This window comes from Poecilia formosa, unplaced genomic scaffold, assembly GCF_000485575.1.
Source record: "Poecilia formosa unplaced genomic scaffold, Poecilia_formosa-5.1.2 Scaffold208, whole genome shotgun sequence".
NCBI lineage: Eukaryota > Metazoa > Chordata > Actinopteri > Cyprinodontiformes > Poeciliidae > Poecilia > Poecilia formosa.
The window spans coordinates 196,574-216,150 of record NW_006800147.1 but is presented as its reverse complement, the minus strand read 5'-3'; the positions used below and the strand labels follow the sequence as shown (position 1 = coordinate 216,150).

The following is a 19,577-nucleotide window of genomic DNA, read 5'->3' as shown; positions in this document are numbered from 1 at the left end:
AGCAATTTTTTTGTTTGCTTCCTCCTCTGCTTTAATTCACTTTTTATTGCACGTACAGGAGAGAAGCTGTGTGCATGTCTGGTTTGTTTGCATGTAGGCCCTTAAAATAATTTTTTATTGGCTAAAATGCAATAACATAGCATTTCTTCAGTGTATGCTGACCAGGTGAAGCTAAATAATCCCACTGAGTTCTGAGTACAACATATTTATGAACATAAATGCAAAATGTAAATCTTCTTTATATAGTTTTGACTTAATTTCTGCTCTTTATATGTTGTTCTTTTAGCAATTGACATTTTTTAAAGTCTGTATACTCCAGTTAATGATTAATCGATTACTAATATTACTAATTTAGTTGAAAATAATAATTTAAAAAATTGATTAATCGCCCTTAATCCGATTAATCGTTTTAGCCCTTACTTTTCTGTGTGGCCATTTGTTTAAACCTACCTTAAATTTGAATTGATATAAAATGGAAATACTTGAGTATGGATGAGTATGATAATGATTAATAGATTACTAAATTAGTTGACGATTATTTCAACAATCGGTTAATCACAATTCATTATGATTAATGCGATTAATCGCTTCAGCCCTACCTCTTGTGTGTGGTTTGTTTACATCATTTAGGTTTTTCCCTTAAGGTTTAGTTGATATAAAATGGAAATACTGAAGAGTAAATTGTTTTGGAATAGATTAAAGAGCAGCAATGGTTTCTTACAACCAAAATCTGACTTTTTGTAAAACCAAATATTTAGGGAGTTTCTTCAGGGTCATATTTAAACATATTTCAGTGTGTTGTTTTTTCTTTTTGCATGTGTTCAGTACCGGAGTTACATGCCGAACAGATTGCAACGAATCTCCCTCTGATTTGCCCTTCTGCCATGCGGTTCGCAGGGTGTTTGCTCCGTGCCACAGGTTGTGGGAGGTGCAGTAGCTGTTCTTGTGAGTCAAGTGTTAGAGCAGAGGCTTTCTCTGCAACGTGTGACATGAAGCGGCCGAGCAGGAGAAGGAGTTTAATGCAGCCTTGGTACGAGCGTAGGCGTCTCTTTGGTAATACCCTGGCCTAAGTGGAGACAAGTAGGGGGATGAGGCTTCTACACCCTCTCCTTTTATATCTCTCCCTTTTTTTAGTTTCTCTATCAGCAGTGGCCTCCCTCTGTTTTTAATCCTATTCTTTATAGTCTGGTAGCCCAAGGCAACGGACAAGGCCATGCTAGCTAATGTGTGCATGAGCAGCGCCTGTTGGTACACAAGCAACGCAAGCCTTGCTGACGAGGCCTGAGTGGATCACACTGTTTGTTCATTCTACCATGAAATCAGAAAATAACTCTTACTCTTTGTGTGTTTTCCTCAGAAATCAGCTCTTCAGTAAATCCAGTTTGGCTCAGATTTTCCCATAGTTGGTTGAAAAAGCAACAAAACATGTAGAACTTGATTCTCCAGATGAGTTAGCTCAGGATAAATGATTTACACCTCCTCAACGCTTTCGTCCTGGGGTTTCAGTGTCTGTGTTTGAAGTTTCTGTATCGTGTGCACACTGATCAAATTTCTCTCGTCTCACCACCTTGGGAGGATATTTCAGTTACAAAGGTGTGAAGCCAGATTTTCACATTCCTCGCACAGAAGGATAGGATGTTTCCCTCATTGACGATGGTGTTGGAGGATTGAAGACCACATAAATACTAATAACTTTGCAGTAATAGAAGCACAATCCTCTTTTTGGTTGGGATAAACTGTTATATATTGGTTAAATCATGTAATCTACACCTTGCATCTTCACAGATCCTGTTCTGTACCCTCAACACCCACAAGATTGACATGGAGAAGCTGCTGGGGGGGCAGATCGGCCTGGAGGATTTCATCTTTGCCCACATTAAAGGGATCAAAAAGGAGGTGGAAGTGTATAAATCTGAAGACGCCCTTGGCCTCACCATAACCGACAATGGAGCAGGCTATGCCTTTATAAAAGTAAGAAGAAAACCTTTTTTTTGCAAACGAGACGTTGGAGACATGTGAAAGCACCAACTGTGATGCAGTTACAGCAAACGTCTAGTAATGCTGTGAGCACAGCTTTTTAAATTTTTTGTTTTTACAGTTTTATAATTAACCACAATGTCAGTTATTATGCAAAATTCACATTTTGGATGTTTTTCTACTTCCCTTTGGGTCTCACCTGCTTCTAAAAACAACCTAAGCACTTAAAAAAACCCAAAAAAACACCTGTCCATTTTTTGGCAACAAGTTACATTTTTTTGGTGTCTGGAAAATGAGCTGTTTTGAAAACCTCCGGATTGTTTTGCATATCTGATGTGGACTGCGCCGTTACCTAGCAACCCAAACTGAGTTCCAGAATATTTGGTCAGCTGTTTTTTCACTGTATGTGCTGTACAATGGCTGCTGGAAAAGACAAGTGTTTTTGTTGTGCTGTGTTCTTGTTGGTTGTGCGGGACGCTCCAGTTCTGCTTTTCAAAGATGTACGGTTGTATAATTGAGCATCTGTTTGCAGCCATTTTTACCTGTGAGTTTAGAGGCGTGGCCAGTAGCAGCTTATTAGGATTTAAAGTGACAAGATGCCCTAAAACAGCTCAAAATAGACATCAATATTTTAGAATTATATTGTTGCAAAAAATTTAATAAACTTGTTTTGTATTGCTCACAGACCTATCCTGACCTGTTCAGGGAGGCATAATAGGTCACTTTTAGGGAAAAAAATGGTATTGACCAAAACCGGAATGGGTATGTAAAGGTTTTGTTTTTAAAATTGGTGACCGGCCAGAAAACTGCAATCAGTGCACCGTTAATCTGACGTATCTATTCTTAAAATCTAATTTGTCCATATTATTTAGTCATTTATAAGACCGATTAAACCCCACTGACTTGTTAACATGTTCCCTACTGTAGAGTGTTTTCATTGTAACCTTGTAGAGCTTCACCATGGTGCATTCACGGACTGAATGAAGATTGGATTTTTAATTCCCGACAGGTTGGTCAAAGGTCAGAGCTAAAAACCTGCAGATTGGGTTCACCAACCGATTTTTGCATCCATATTTATTATTCTGTTACACAAGTCATTATGCTGGTACCTTTATGTTAATCATCATATTATTGATTCCAAACAATGACTGGTAAGCTATCACAATCTAACATTAAATAGGGTTTTTATAGTAACATGACAATTACGTCACAGGCACACATACATGCTGCATATTTGTCATTTTAAAAATGGTAAAATAAGAAAAAATGACAGTTTGAATGTATTTTTTCTGATAGCTTTAAACTTAATTCAGCTTTAATATTAAAAAGCTTCTTCCTGCCTGTCCTAAAACAAACATAAAACAGCAGAATCTCAGGACATTACAGTGTATTTTAAGTATTTTAGATAACGATACCTTCATCCAGTCCTCTCTATTCTGATATGACCTGAATGTGTTTCTTAAAAATGCAATCATGAAACACAGCTAAAATCTCAAGCTCTTATCTGGTTTAGTAATACAGGCCTGATATCTCTGGTCTCGACCAACTCGTTTCTTTCTTCTGGTAGCTTTTCAAACCTTTATGTGTTGTGAGTCATGATGCATTGTGATGTGTCACCTTGTGTAATGGTTTTATCCGAGGGATCAATCTGCTCACATGCGACATCATGTGCTGCTGCTGCTGCTCTGCAGCTCCACAGCCTGACAGGGACGACTGCAGGGCACAGACGTAGAGTTGTAACATGAGAAATATTAATAACTTGTTCTTTGAATATAATCTAACAAGGCTGTCTGTATTTTTACAATATCTATTTACTAAACTGCAGAAAAAGCTATTTTGTTAACAGGTTTTATTTAGGGAAATGTTTGAATTTGTGTAGAAAATTATATAAGAGAGCACAGTTTGCAACCTGAAGACAAAAACAATATGCTGGGCTTGCATTTATTTATTACATTTACATTTAAAACATTGCTTAGTTTGTTATTTTATGCATGAAGTTTAATACCCAACAGCTTTCTTTCTGCACATTTAATACCCAATATCTTTCTGGCATTTGTAGAAACTTTCAGCCTTTGCCTAAACCCGCTTATCTTTGCAGAATCTTTGGGAGTCTTTTCGTTTGTTCATTCTTTCTTCCTTTCATTCTTTTTTTTCTTACTTTTGTGCTGTTGCATTTTTTTAGTTCTTCATTTCTACTGTTTGTTCCTTTTTTCTTCTTCAGTTTCTACGTTCTTCCTTGTGTCTCTTAATTTTTTCTTTTGTCCTTTTGATTCTTCATCCCGTTTCTTTCTTTTGTCCTTTTATTTTGTTTCATTCTTTCTTTACTTTCTTGTCCTTTTTCTTTTATTTCTTTTTCATTTTTCTTTTTGTTTTCCATAAGTACTTTCTTTCCTTCTTTCTTCCTTCTGTCGTATCTTATTTTTCCTTTCATCCTTTTTTAGTCCTTTTGTTTTTCTCAATTTTTTTCTGTCGTTCTTTTTTTCTTTCATTTGTCCCTTTTGTTTTCTTTTTTTTACTTTTGTCTGTTTTCTTTTTTTTTTACTTTTGTCCTTTTTCATTTTTTCTCTTATTTTTTCTTTCTTTCATTTATTTTCCTTTCCTTCTTCATTTTTGTTCTTTCTTTTGTTCCTTTTTCTTTTGTCCATTTTTTTCTTTTGTTCATTCTTCCTATAACCCTTTTCCTGTCGTTCTTATTTTAATCTTTTCTTTCTTTTGAGGATTAGAACCACTGAACAATCCTCTTTCATATAAAACTCTGCATTCAGCTTCAACGTTTTTCTTCTTTTAATCTTAGCTGCATATTTAAGAGCCAAAACCTCATTTTGCTGATTCATCTCTCGCCTGTGATGTTCCAGTCTGCAGGTCATCATTTGTTAGTAAAAGCAGCATTCCTCTAGCCTCTAATTTATTTCTGTTTTATCTATTCCTCTGAAAATTGAACATGACCTAAAATTCCTCACTTCAACCTTTTAGTTCATTAATCTCAGTTTTCCTGATAAGAGTGAAATTTATTACCTCTGCTTTCTGGAAATTACAACTTCTTCACTTGTGTATGAAAGTCATCTAAACACATCCAGTTAAAAAATGAAGGAATATTGAGAACTGTTTAGATTCCCTTTGGAAAGCTTATATTAAAAACTCATTTCTACTTTGCTGTTTCAAACTAATTTCACATTTATTTTACACAAACATCTCATGCATCAAGGAAAGCCTCACCTCCAAACATACTTCTTTTTTTAATTTGTTGGTCAGCAGGTTTTAGTTTATGATGGGCCTGAATCTTGGAGGTTCCTGGTTGTTTCTGGCCATCCTAACCAGTTTCCTTTCTAGCTGAACAGTTGGGTCAAATGTTTGAAAGTTGGATTCATTTTGGTGTTTAAGTTGGACTCTGATCCCAAGAAAACAACATTTTTAATGGATAGCTGGCTGTTGGCACCGCTAGCTAAAAATGTAGTTGTGCTAACACTAAAGCACTAATCATGAACATTAGTTTCACTAATGCTAAAGTGCTACACCAGCGTTGTATTAAGCTAAAGTTAAAGTGCTAACTTCAACCAGACATGTTGCAACACAGTATGTCGCCCTCACCAGGGTCAAAGTTGTTACTGCACTTTAACCTTACCCTAACCTAACTTACCTGTAAGGTTGCACTTCAGGAAGTGATTCTTTGTAACAAACCTTTCACTCATGTTTTTAGTTTTATAGTTGTTGAATTTTGCTAATTCAGGACATCAGTAGATTTTAAACTGTTTACTGTGTAAAAATTGCAACCTCTACAGAGTTGCATTGTGGGTGCAGAATGTTGTTTGCTGCACTGGTGGAGAATGCACTGGAAAAATACAAAATCCTACCAAGTAATGTTGGTCTAGTTTCTAGTGTAAATATCTTAGTGCATTTGAAATAAGACAAAACTAACTTATTTTTAAGCAAAATATAAGAACTTGCTTTAAATCAATAATTTCTTAATATTGGTAAAAAGATATCAATTCCACTGAAAGATTATTGAACATGTAAGAAGATATTTTTCCCATAAGTGAAATAACCTGCCAGTGATACTACCACTTTTTCATCAATATTAAGGAATTATTGACTCTAAAAAAAAAAAAAAAACTAGTAAATATTACTTAAAAGTTACTCGTAAGTTAGGTTTCTTATTTCAAGTTTACTAAGATATGTGAACTAGAAACTAGACCAAAGTACTTGGTAAGATTTTGCCTCTTTTCAGTGTGAGGATAGGAAATGGAACTTCAAAATAAGAGCATCTAACTGAACGGTGGATGACCAAAACTTCAACATAGATGTTGAACTTTAGTCAACTGAAAGTTTGCAAACCAGCTAAGTAAATTAGCACTTTAGAATTTATCAGGGAAATTAATTTAGGGGAAGCTAAGTGCGATAAACATTTTCAGTTGGTGAAAAAAGGCAAAAGCACTAAATGAAAAATTAGCTAAGCTATTAGACGTGTGTGCACCATTGGAAGATGCTAATGTTACATTTTAACATGTTTGAGAATGTGTGGAGTGTTGTAAAAAACTGAGTCCAGAAAACAAGAAGATTTTAAAGAGCTTCACTGTTTCTAGTAAAAACTATGATATCCAGCGAAGTTTACCGTATGCTAGAAAGTCAAACAAAACGTTTCTCTGCAACTTCCTGTGAACATTTATCCAAATGTAGATGAGAATGTAAATAGTTTAGCCTTTTTGCATTGTAGAAAAAAGCTAGTTTTACATTGTAAATTTGTTATTAGCATCTTGTAGTCACATTCGATGCTAATCTGCCCTTCCTCTGCCTGCATGGCAGCGAATTCGAGAGGGCAGCGTCGCAGACGAGGTGAAGGTGATCTGCGTGGGCGACCACATAGAGTGCATCAACGGACGCAACATCGTCGGGACGCGGCACTACGAGGTCGCCCGCATGCTCAAAGACCTTCCCAAAAACACGACCTTCACCATCAAACTGATCGAGCCCATGAAGGCTTTTGGTGAGTTTGAAACGGACATTTCCAAGATGAAAGATACAGTTTTCATTTTAAAATGACCTTCTGTTACTCTTTGAAGTTTTAAGCATCATTTTCATAGATTGGATCTAACAATTATTCCATTGAATTGATGATTAATTGATTAATTGTATAGGAAAAAATTAAGCTTTTGTCACATTAAAAGATGCAAAATTGATTCAATTCAATTCGTTTTTTAAAACAAAAATATTATATTATTGCCTAAAATGCAACATTAATTATTAATAATAATAATTTGGAAAGGCTTTATTGCCTCTCCAAATATGCAGTTTTTTCAGGAAATTGCCTATTCTTGAGTTTGCGATTAATCGATTACTAAATTAGTTGACATTTATTTCAATAATCGATTAATCATTTCCACCCTAATCATTGTAGTTCTACTATAGATTTAATCTGCAGATTGTTGTGGGTATTTATTTATTGATTGGACTGTTGTGATGTCACAGAATAATTGACTGATCATTTGAACTTTTGTTTAATTTCTAAAGCAAAATTGCTATTTTAGTGAGAACCACAATGATTAGAAACCAAACTGTAAACACCCTGCGAAGCCAAATATACGTTTTATGTTTATCATATGAAGGATTCATTAAAAGTATAACAAGATTTTATCCTTGGAGTAACATATTTTAGATGTAAATGCCAGATAATTTCTTTTTAGTCAGCAGCGTTCATTGTTGCACAGCAGTTATAAATAAAAAGTGACCAGGTGTTTGGCATTTAATGACTCACATCTTAGTCACAGACTAAGAAAGAAGTTTACATAAAACAGTTTTTTTTTCCTTAACGCTTTTCCTCTTTGACAGAGATGCTTGAGCCCAGGTCAAAGGGCAGCAAGCCGGGCAACGACAATAAGATCGGCACGGGGAGGAGCACGCTGAGACTTCGCTCCAAAGGTCCGGCCACAGTGGAGGACGAGGTATTTCATCCTTATTTTGTCCTTATATAACCAGCCACACAGCGATTAGATGATTCACCGCGATTTTAAAGGCTGCTCTGAATATTTATGTCTGAAGTTTCCTCCGTCGGCGGGTGACGGCTGAGCTCTGGTGTGAATGTCTGAATGAATTATTCCACCTCGGATTTGACGTTCTGACGTCAGGTTGTGTTATTGATGCTTTCTAAACTGTGTGGTTTTTATGTCAACTAGATCAGAGTTGGTTAGTAACTAGTTACATTTACTCAATTACATTTACTTGAGTAACTTTTTTTATATAAAAAATTTACTTTTAGAAGTATTTTACTACTTTAGCAAAAATATTCAGATTTCTCAAACATTTTCCCATTTTGTCAACTAAAACTTGTTTCTTTTGTGTTTTTTTTATATTAAAAAAAGTTAATGTTGCATCTGTATTAAGCCACTTTTAATCTCATGCCTGATAATAAAGATTTGTCTTTATTGGTGTAATTTAGTTTCAGACATAGTTGGGTAGTAGTTACATTTACATGAGTAACTTTATTTCTTTTTTTTTAATATACTTCTAGGAGTGTTTTTATTGCATTGTATTTTTTTACTTGTACTTGAGTAATTTTATTATGAAGTATCGCTACTCTTAAGTCTTATTTGACTAAGATTTTTGGATTTTCTACCCACTGAACGATGAGACACAGTTTTAACCAAAATTCAGTTTCCTAAGTTTTTTATTAAAACAAACTGATTTGGAAAGATTTTCTTTTGCCTGATTTTGTTAATTTTTGTTATTTATATGAATTATTGTCCCTTTTGTCCTTAAAATGCAAAACAATTCCACTCAACTTTGTAATTTGGTCCATCTGATTATGTAATTTTTAAATATTAAATGATTGATCATTTGATCATTTACTCAGTACTTGAGTAAACTTTATACCAAGTACTGTTTTACTTCTGAGTAAAAATATGTCATAGTATCACTACTGTAACTTGAGTATATTTTTTGTGTTCTCTACTCGCCTCTGAACTAGATGCAGCTGTTTGTTGAGACAGAAATCACCTTCATTGTTCTTTAGCGAGGGAATTCAGGTGTATCAGCAGCAAAATGATGGGCAAAATATTTAAACAGAAAATGGAAATAAGCGGCTGTTGGAAAAAATGTCTGAATAAATTAGAAAGTGGTGATATTTCACTGAATCAAAACTGTGATCTTTGCTTCAGATTTAGATGTTTAGCTACTTATATTCACTTTGGTTTTGTTTAACAATGTTTTATGGAACAACAGCTCTGAAAGAATGGCAACACTGTTACTGTAGTGCAGTTAATATCATGTTATATCTAAATTTGTCTTTTAATGTTTTACAGCTACTCCTTTTATATCCTGTTAAAATAAATTATTATTTTATTGAAGCAGCATAATCACACTCTGAAAATTAGAGCAAAATCCATTATGTCGTTCAGCTTTTAAATATTTAGTGTGANGGTTAATCACAATTCATTATGATTAATGCGATTAATCGCTTCAGCCCTACCTCTTGTGTGTGGTTTGTTTACATCATTTAGGTTTTTCCCTTAAGGTTTAGTTGATATAAAATGGAAATACTGAACAGTAAATTGTTTTGGAATGGATTAAAGAGCAGCAATGGTTTCTTACAACCAAAATCTGACTTTTTGTAAAACCAAATATTTAGGGAGTTTCTTCAGGGTCATATTTAAACATATTTCAGTGTGTTGTTTTTTCTTTTTGCATGTGTTCAGTACCGGGGTTACATGCCGAACAGATTGCAACGAATCTCCCTCTGATTTGCCCTTCTGCCATGCGGTTCGCAGGGTGTTTGCTCCGTGCCACAGGTTGTGGGAGGTGCAGTAGCTGTTCTTGTGAGTCAAGTGTTAGAGCAGAGGCTTTCTCTGCAACGTGTGACATGAAGCGGCCGAGCAGGAGAAGGAGTTTAATGCAGCCTTGGTACGAGCGTAGGCGTCTCTTTGGTAATACTGTGGCCTAAGTGGAGACAAGTAGGGGGATGAGGCTTCTACACCCTCTCCTTTTATATCTCTCCCTTTTTTTAGTTTCTCTATCAGCAGTGGCCTCCCTCTGTTTTTAATCCTATTCTTTATAGTCTGGTAGCCCAAGGCAACGGACAAGGCCATGCTAGCTAATGTGTGCATGAGCAGCGCCTGTTGGTACACAAGCAACGCAAGCCTTGCTGACGAGGCCTGAGTGGATCACACTGTTTGTTCATTCTACCATGAAATCAGAAAATAACTCTTACTCTTTGTGTGTTTTCCTCAGAAATCAGCTCTTCAGTAAATCCAGTTTGGCTCAGATTTTCCCATAGTTGGTTGAAAAAGCAACAAAACATGTAGAACTTGATTCTCCAGATGAGTTAGCTCAGGATAAATGATTTACACCTCCTCAACGCTTTCGTCCTGGGGTTTCAGTGTCTGTGTTTGAAGTTTCTGTATCGTGTGCGCACTGATCAAATTTCTCTCGTCTCACCACCTTGGGAGGATATTTCAGTTACAAAGGTGTGAAGCCAGATTTTCACATTCCTTGCACAGAAGGGAAGGATGTTTCCCTCATTGACGATGGTGTTGGAGGATTGAAGACCACATAAATACTAATAACTTTGCAGTAATAGAAGCACAATCCTCTTTTTGGTTGGTATAAACTGTTATATTGGTTAAATCATGTAATCTACACCTTGCATCTTCACAGATCCTGTTCTGTACCCTCAACACCCACAAGATTGACATGGAGAAGCTGCTGGGGGGGCAGATCGGCCTGGAGGATTTCATCTTTGCCCACATTAAAGGGATCAAAAAGGAGGTGGAAGTGTATAAATCTGAAGACGCCCTTGGCCTCACCATAACCGACAATGGAGCAGGCTATGCCTTTATAAAAGTAAGAAGAAAACCTTTTTTTTGCAAACGAGACGTTGGAGACATGTGAAAGCACCAACTGTGATGCAGTTACAGCAAACGTCTAGTAATGCTGTGAGCACAGCTTTTTAAATTTTTTGTTTTTACAGTTTTATAATTAACCACAATGTCAGTTATTATGCAAAATTCACATTTTGGATGTTTTTCTACTTCCCTTTGGGTCTCACCTGCTTCTAAAAACAACCTAAGCACTTAAAAAAACCCAAAAAAACACCTGTCCATTTTTTGGCAACAAGTTACATTTTTTTGGTGTCTGGAAAATGAGCTGTTTCGAAAACCTCCTGATTGTTTTGCATATCTGATGTGGACTGCGCCATTACCTAGCAACCCAAACTAAGTTCCAGAATGTTTGGTCAGCTGTTTTTTCACTGTATGTGCTGTACAATGGCTGCTGGAAAAGACAAGTGTTTTTGTTGTGCTGTGTTCTTGTTGGTTGTGCAGGACGCTCCACTTCTGCTTTTCAAAGATGTACAGTTGTATAATTGAGCATCTGTTTGCAGCCATTTTTACCTGTGAGTTTAGAGGCATGGCCAGTAGCAGCTTATTAGGATTTAAAGTGACAAGATGCCCTAAAACAGCTCAAAATAGACATCAATATTTTAGAATTATATTGTTGCAAAAAATTTAATAAACTTGTTTTGTATTGCTCACAGACCTATCCTGACCTGTTCAGGGAAGCATAATAGGTCACTTTTAGGGAAAAAAATGGTATTGACCAAAACCGGAATGGGTATGTAAAGGTTTTGTTTTTAAAATTGGTGACCGGCCAGAAAACTGCAATCAGTGCACCGTTAATCTGACGTATCTATTCTTAAAATCTAATTTGTCCATATTATTTAGTCATTTATAAGACCGATTAAACCCCACTGACTTGTTAACATGTTCCCTACTGTAGAGTGTTTTCATTGTAACCTTGTAGAGCTTCACCATGGTGCATTCACGGACTGAATGAAGATTGGATTTTTAATTCCCGACAGGTTGGTCAAAGGTCAGAGCTAAAAACCTGCAGATTGGGTTCACCAACCGATTTTTGCATCCATATTTATTATTCTGTTACACAAGTCATTATGCTGGTACCTTTATGTTAATCATCATATTATTGATTCCAAACAATGACTGGTAAGCTATCACAATCTAACATTAAATAGGGTTTTTATAGTAACATGACAATTACGTCACAGGCACACATACATGCTGCATATTTGTCATTTTAAAAATGGTAAAATAAGAAAAAATGACAGTTTGAATGTATTTTTTCTGATAGCTTTAAACTTAATTCAGCTTTAATATTAAAAAGCTTCTTCCTGCCTGTCCTAAAACAAACATAAAACAGCAGAATCTCAGGACATTACAGTGTATTTTAAGTATTTTAGATAACGATACCTTCATCCAGTCCTCTCTATTCTGATATGACCTGAATGTGTTTCTTAAAAATGCAATCATGAAACACAGCTAAAATCTCAAGCTCTTATCTGGTTTAGTAATACAGGCCTGATATCTCTGGTCTCGACCAACTCGTTTCTTTCTTCTGGTAGCTTTTCAAACCTTTATGTGTTGTGAGTCATGATGCATTGTGATGTGTCACCTTGTGTAATGGTTTTATCCGAGGGATCAATCTGCTCACATGCGACATCATGTGCTGCTGCTGCTGCTCTGCAGCTCCACAGCCTGACAGGGACGACTGCAGGGCACAGACGTAGAGTTGTAACATGAGAAATATTAATAACTTGTTCTTTGAATATAATCTAACAAGGCTGTCTGTATTTTTACAATATCTATTTACTAAACTGCAGAAAAAGCTATTTTGTTAACAGGTTTTATTTAGGGAAATGTTTGAATTTGTGTAGAAAATTATATAAGAGAGCACAGTTTGCAACCTGAAGACAAAAACAATATGCTGGGCTTGCATTTATTTATTACATTTACATTTAAAACATTGCTTAGTTTGTTATTTTATGCATGAAGTTTAATACCCAACAGCTTTCTTTCTGCACATTTAATACCCAATATCTTTCTGGCATTTGTAGAAACTTTCAGCCTTTGCCTAAACCCGCTTATCTTTGCAGAATCTTTGGGAGTCTTTTCGTTTGTTCATTCTTTCTTCCTTTCATTCTTTTTTTTCTTACTTTTGTGCTGTTGCATTTTTTTAGTTCTTCATTTCTACTGTTTGTTCCTTTTTTCTTCTTCAGTTTCTACGTTCTTCCTTGTGTCTCTTAATTTTTTCTTTTGTCCTTTTGATTCTTCATCCCGTTTCTTTCTTTTGTCCTTTTATTTTGTTTCATTCTTTCTTTACTTTCTTGTCCTTTTTCTTTTATTTCTTTTTCATTTTTCTTTTTGTTTTCCATAAGTACTTTCTTTCCTTCTTTCTTCCTTCTGTCGTATCTTATTTTTCCTTTCATCCTTTTTTAGTCCTTTTGTTTTTCTCAATTTTTTTCTGTCGTTCTTTTTTTCTTTCATTTGTCCCTTTTGTTTTCTTTTTTTTACTTTTGTCTGTTTTCTTTTTTTTTTACTTTTGTCCTTTTTCATTTTTTCTCTTATTTTTTCTTTCTTTCATTTATTTTCCTTTCCTTCTTCATTTTTGTTCTTTCTTTTGTTCCTTTTTCTTTTGTCCATTTTTTTCTTTTGTTCATTCTTCCTATAACCCTTTTCCTGTCGTTCTTATTTTAATCTTTTCTTTCTTTTGAGGATTAGAACCACTGAACAATCCTCTTTCATATAAAACTCTGCATTCAGCTTCAACGTTTTTCTTCTTTTAATCTTAGCTGCATATTTAAGAGCCAAAACCTCATTTTGCTGATTCATCTCTCGCCTGTGATGTTCCAGTCTGCAGGTCATCATTTGTTAGTAAAAGCAGCATTCCTCTAGCCTCTAATTTATTTCTGTTTTATCTATTCCTCTGAAAATTGAACATGACCTAAAATTCCTCACTTCAACCTTTTAGTTCATTAATCTCAGTTTTCCTGATAAGAGTGAAATTTATTACCTCTGCTTTCTGGAAATTACAACTTCTTCACTTGTGTATGAAAGTCATCTAAACACATCCAGTTAAAAAATGAAGGAATATTGAGAACTGTTTAGATTCCCTTTGGAAAGCTTATATTAAAAACTCATTTCTACTTTGCTGTTTCAAACTAATTTCACATTTATTTTACACAAACATCTCATGCATCAAGGAAAGCCTCACCTCCAAACATACTTCTTTTTTTAATTTGTTGGTCAGCAGGTTTTAGTTTATGATGGGCCTGAATCTTGGAGGTTCCTGGTTGTTTCTGGCCATCCTAACCAGTTTCCTTTCTAGCTGAACAGTTGGGTCAAATGTTTGAAAGTTGGATTCATTTTGGTGTTTAAGTTGGACTCTGATCCCAAGAAAACAACATTTTTAATGGATAGCTGGCTGTTGGCACCGCTAGCTAAAAATGTAGTTGTGCTAACACTAAAGCACTAATCATGAACATTAGTTTCACTAATGCTAAAGTGCTACACCAGCGTTGTATTAAGCTAAAGTTAAAGTGCTAACTTCAACCAGACATGTTGCAACACAGTATGTCGCCCTCACCAGGGTCAAAGTTGTTACTGCACTTTAACCTTACCCTAACCTAACTTACCTGTAAGGTTGCACTTCAGGAAGTGATTCTTTGTAACAAACCTTTCACTCATGTTTTTAGTTTTATAGTTGTTGAATTTTGCTAATTCAGGACATCAGTAGATTTTAAACTGTTTACTGTGTAAAAATTGCAACCTCTACAGAGTTGCATTGTGGGTGCAGAATGTTGTTTGCTGCACTGGTGGAGAATGCACTGGAAAAATACAAAATCCTACCAAGTAATGTTGGTCTAGTTTCTAGTGTAAATATCTTAGTGCATTTGAAATAAGACAAAACTAACTTATTTTTAAGCAAAATATAAGAACTTGCTTTAAATCAATAATTTCTTAATATTGGTAAAAAGATATCAATTCCACTGAAAGATTATTGAACATGTAAGAAGATATTTTTCCCATAAGTGAAATAACCTGCCAGTGATACTACCACTTTTTCATCAATATTAAGGAATTATTGACTCTAAAAAAAAAAAAAAAACTAGTAAATATTACTTAAAAGTTACTCGTAAGTTAGGTTTCTTATTTCAAGTTTACTAAGATATGTGAACTAGAAACTAGACCAAAGTACTTGGTAAGATTTTGCCTCTTTTCAGTGTGAGGATAGGAAATGGAACTTCAAAATAAGAGCATCTAACTGAACGGTGGATGACCAAAACTTCAACATAGATGTTGAACTTTAGTCAACTGAAAGTTTGCAAACCAGCTAAGTAAATTAGCACTTTAGAATTTATCAGGGAAATTAATTTAGGGGAAGCTAAGTGCGATAAACATTTTCAGTTGGTGAAAAAAGGCAAAAGCACTAAATGAAAAATTAGCTAAGCTATTAGACGTGTGTGCACCATTGGAAGATGCTAATGTTACATTTTAACATGTTTGAGAATGTGTGGAGTGTTGTAAAAAACTGAGTCCAGAAAACAAGAAGATTTTAAAGAGCTTCACTGTTTCTAGTAAAAACTATGATATCCAGCGAAGTTTACCGTATGCTAGAAAGTCAAACAAAACGTTTCTCTGCAACTTCCTGTGAACATTTATCCAAATGTAGATGAGAATGTAAATAGTTTAGCCTTTTTGCATTGTAGAAAAAAGCTAGTTTTACATTGTAAATTTGTTATTAGCATCTTGTAGTCACATTCGATGCTAATCTGCCCTTCCTCTGCCTGCATGGCAGCGAATTCGAGAGGGCAGCGTCGCAGACGAGGTGAAGGTGATCTGCGTGGGCGACCACATAGAGTGCATCAACGGACGCAACATCGTCGGGACGCGGCACTACGAGGTCGCCCGCATGCTCAAAGACCTTCCCAAAAACACGACCTTCACCATCAAACTGATCGAGCCCATGAAGGCTTTTGGTGAGTTTGAAACGGACATTTCCAAGATGAAAGATACAGTTTTCATTTTAAAATGACCTTCTGTTACTCTTTGAAGTTTTAAGCATCATTTTCATAGATTGGATCTAACAATTATTCCATTGAATTGATGATTAATTGATTAATTGTATAGGAAAAAATTAAGCTTTTGTCACATTAAAAGATGCAAAATTGATTCAATTCAATTCGTTTTTTAAAACAAAAATATTATATTATTGCCTAAAATGCAACATTAATTATTAATAATAATAATTTGGAAAGGCTTTATTGCCTCTCCAAATATGCAGTTTTTTCAGGAAATTGCCTATTCTTGAGTTTGCGATTAATCGATTACTAAATTAGTTGACATTTATTTCAATAATCGATTAATCATTTCCACCCTAATCATTGTAGTTCTACTATAGATTTAATCTGCAGATTGTTGTGGGTATTTATTTATTGATTGGACTGTTGTGATGTCACAGAATAATTGACTGATCATTTGAACTTTTGTTTAATTTCTAAAGCAAAATTGCTATTTTAGTGAGAACCACAATGATTAGAAACCAAACTGTAAACACCCTGCGAAGCCAAATATACGTTTTATGTTTATCATATGAAGGATTCATTAAAAGTATAACAAGATTTTATCCTTGGAGTAACATATTTTAGATGTAAATGCCAGATAATTTCTTTTTAGTCAGCAGCGTTCATTGTTGCACAGCAGTTATAAATAAAAAGTGACCAGGTGTTTGGCATTTAATGACTCACATCTTAGTCACAGACTAAGAAAGAAGTTTACATAAAACAGTTTTTTTTTCCTTAACGCTTTTCCTCTTTGACAGAGATGCTTGAGCCCAGGTCAAAGGGCAGCAAGCCGGGCAACGACAATAAGATTGGCACGGGGAGGAGCACGCTGAGACTTCGCTCCAAAGGTCCGGCCACAGTGGAGGACGAGGTATTTCATCCTTATTTTGTCCTTATATAACCAGCCACACAGCGATTAGATGATTCACCGCGATTTTAAAGGCTGCTCTGAATATTTATGTCTGAAGTTTCCTCCGTCGGCGGGTGACGGCTGAGCTCTGGTGTGAATGTCTGAATGAATTATTCCACCTCGGATTTGACGTTCTGACGTCAGGTTGTGTTATTGATGCTTTCTAAACTGTGTGGTTTATATGTCAACTAGATCAGAGTTGGTTAGTAACTAGTTACATTTACTCAATTACATTTACTTGAGTAACTTTTTTTATATAAAAAATTTACTTTTAGAAGTATTTTACTACTTTAGCAAAAATATTCAGATTTCTCAAACATTTTCCCATTTTGTCAACTAAAACTTGTTTCTTTTGTGTTTTTTTTATATTAAAAAAAGTTAATGTTGCATCTGTATTAAGCCACTTTTAATCTCATGCCTGATAATAAAGATTTGTCTTTATTGGTGTAATTTAGTTTCAGACATAGTTGGGTAGTAGTTACATTTACATGAGTAACTTTATTTCTTTTTTTTTAATATACTTCTAGGAGTGTTTTTATTGCATTGTATTTTTTTACTTGTACTTGAGTAATTTTATTATGAAGTATCGCTACTCTTAAGTCTTATTTGACTAAGATTTTTGGATTTTCTACCCACTGAACGATGAGACACAGTTTTAACCAAAATTCAGTTTCCTAAGTTTTTTATTAAAACAAACTGATTTGGAAAGATTTTCTTTTGCCTGATTTTGTTAATTTTTGTTATTTATATGAATTATTGTCCCTTTTGTCCTTAAAATGCAAAACAATTCCACTCAACTTTGTAATTTGGTCCATCTGATTATGTAATTTTTAAATATTAAATGATTGATCATTTGATCATTTACTCAGTACTTGAGTAAACTTTATACCAAGTACTGTTTTACTTCTGAGTAAAAATATGTCATAGTATCACTACTGTAACTTGAGTATATTTTTTGTGTTCTCTACTCGCCTCTGAACTAGATGCAGCTGTTTGTTGAGACAGAAATCACCTTCATTGTTCTTTAGCGAGGGAATTCAGGTGTATCAGCAGCAAAATGATGGGCAAAATATTTAAACAGAAAATGGAAATAAGCGGCTGTTGGAAAAAATGTCTGAATAAATTAGAAAGTGGTGATATTTCACTGAATCAAAACTGTGATCTTTGCTTCAGATTTAGATGTTTAGCTACTTATATTCACTTTGGTTTTGTTTAACAATGTTTTATGGAACAACAGCTCTGAAAGAATGGCAACACTGTTACTGTAGTGCAGTTAATATCATGTTATATCTAAATTTGTCTTTTAATGTTTTACAGCTACTCCTTTTATATCCTGTTAAAATAAATTATTATTTTATTGAAGCAGCATAATCACACTCTGAAAATTAGAGGAAAATCCATTATGTCGTTCAGCTTTTAAATATTTAGTGTGAGAAATATCCTTTTATGAAAAAATAAGTAACCTCCCTTAGTTTTTACAGTTGATGCCATAAACTGGCAAATAAAAATAAAAAAAAAACTTTTTTTTACGAAAATTAAGTCACTGCATTTAAAGACGTTAATTTTAATTTTTTTTTTTTACACATCTTTACCAAACATATTGCTCTTTCTAACATGGCATGTCTGAATAAACGATGTTGAACAATACCTTAAAAGTGACACCCAATTCTATATGAAGAAAAATTAAAGAAAAACAATTTAAATTGTAGGGTGGAAATTAACCTTTTTTTGTTTGTCGTCTTCATAAATGGGAGTTGCGTGAGTGTATTCCTTTAAAAATAACACAGCTGTGACTTTCCACCCTGTTTTAGTGTTTTATTATTACTTAACTTGTGCCTTCAAGGAAACTGGACAAAAATATTCTAAACTGTTCTTGTTTTGCAGCCGACAGAATTTGATGAGAAAGCAATAAAGAAAGTAGACGACCTCCTGGAGAGCTACATGGGGATCAGAGACACTGAGCTTGGTAGGAAAATGTTTTATTAGTTCATGAATTTAAAATCACTCCTGCTGAAGAAGTTATTCTCAGTATATCTGTTTAAAATGTTAAAAATGTAACTAATTTTTTCACTATTATTATTAATTCAATTCAAAAATACTTGATCAAAAAAAGAAATTAAATGTCAAAACTCAATCACCCAGCTTCCTTAGAGTTGTGGTGAATGGTGATGGATCTCAGGTAGCAGTCAGTCCTGCAGAGACTCCATTGAGGCCTCTGACTGAAAATCGTTGCTTTATAACAATCTCAGGAGCATCATGCCAGAATTACAGCATGAGTTATTAACAAGCACAGCTAATCCACCTCATTTGCTTTTGCTGCTCCTGTTTAAACCCCCATCAGGGGTGATCTTTGCCCACTTTAGCCAGGGTTATAATAGTTTTATTTCATTCTTTTTGTTTAATTTGGTTAGTTTTAATTAGTTTTTAGAGTGCATTTTATAGTTTTTATTGGTTAAATATTTAGTTTGAGTTTAGAGTTTGTTATAGTGGTAGTTTTAGTTTTTACATAATTTTTAGGTGCAGAATTAAATTTTTTTCAAGAAGATACCATTTTTAAAACACATTTTGTATTTTTATCGTTTTCTCCCAAGCTTTTGCAGATTATTGTAGATTTTGATGACAGTGCTTGTGAAGAAAAAAGAAAAAATCAATTTCACATCAGTTTGAAAGGCTAATATATATATATATTCATAAATACAAAAATGAAGAATATATCTATAATTCCAGTATGTAAAGGCTTTAGCCGCCCAAACAAAAGTTTGGTGGAATCAACTGACTCACTCATTCTTT

The 19,577-nt window shown here is 34.5% G+C and overlaps 1 protein-coding gene across 2 annotated transcripts in view; it reads left to right on the top strand.

Annotated features, from left to right (window-relative positions):
* gipc2 (GIPC PDZ domain containing family, member 2) overlaps window positions 1–19,577 on the top strand; it is a 35,959-nt gene that overhangs the window by 14,702 nt on the left and 1,680 nt on the right. Inside the window, exons 2-5 of one of the 2 annotated variants that reach the window (XM_007567398.2) lie at window positions 1,786–1,971; window positions 6,778–6,958; window positions 7,801–7,913; window positions 18,672–18,753. In XM_007567398.2, the coding sequence (XP_007567460.1) occupies window positions 1,786–1,971; window positions 6,778–6,958; window positions 7,801–7,913; window positions 18,672–18,753 (562 nt within the window). Of the gene's footprint in view, window positions 1–1,785; window positions 1,972–6,777; window positions 6,959–7,800; window positions 7,914–10,620; window positions 10,807–15,612; window positions 15,794–16,635; window positions 16,749–18,671; window positions 18,754–19,577 lie in introns of those variants that run through there. The other variant, XM_016679339.1, reaches the window with a different exon arrangement.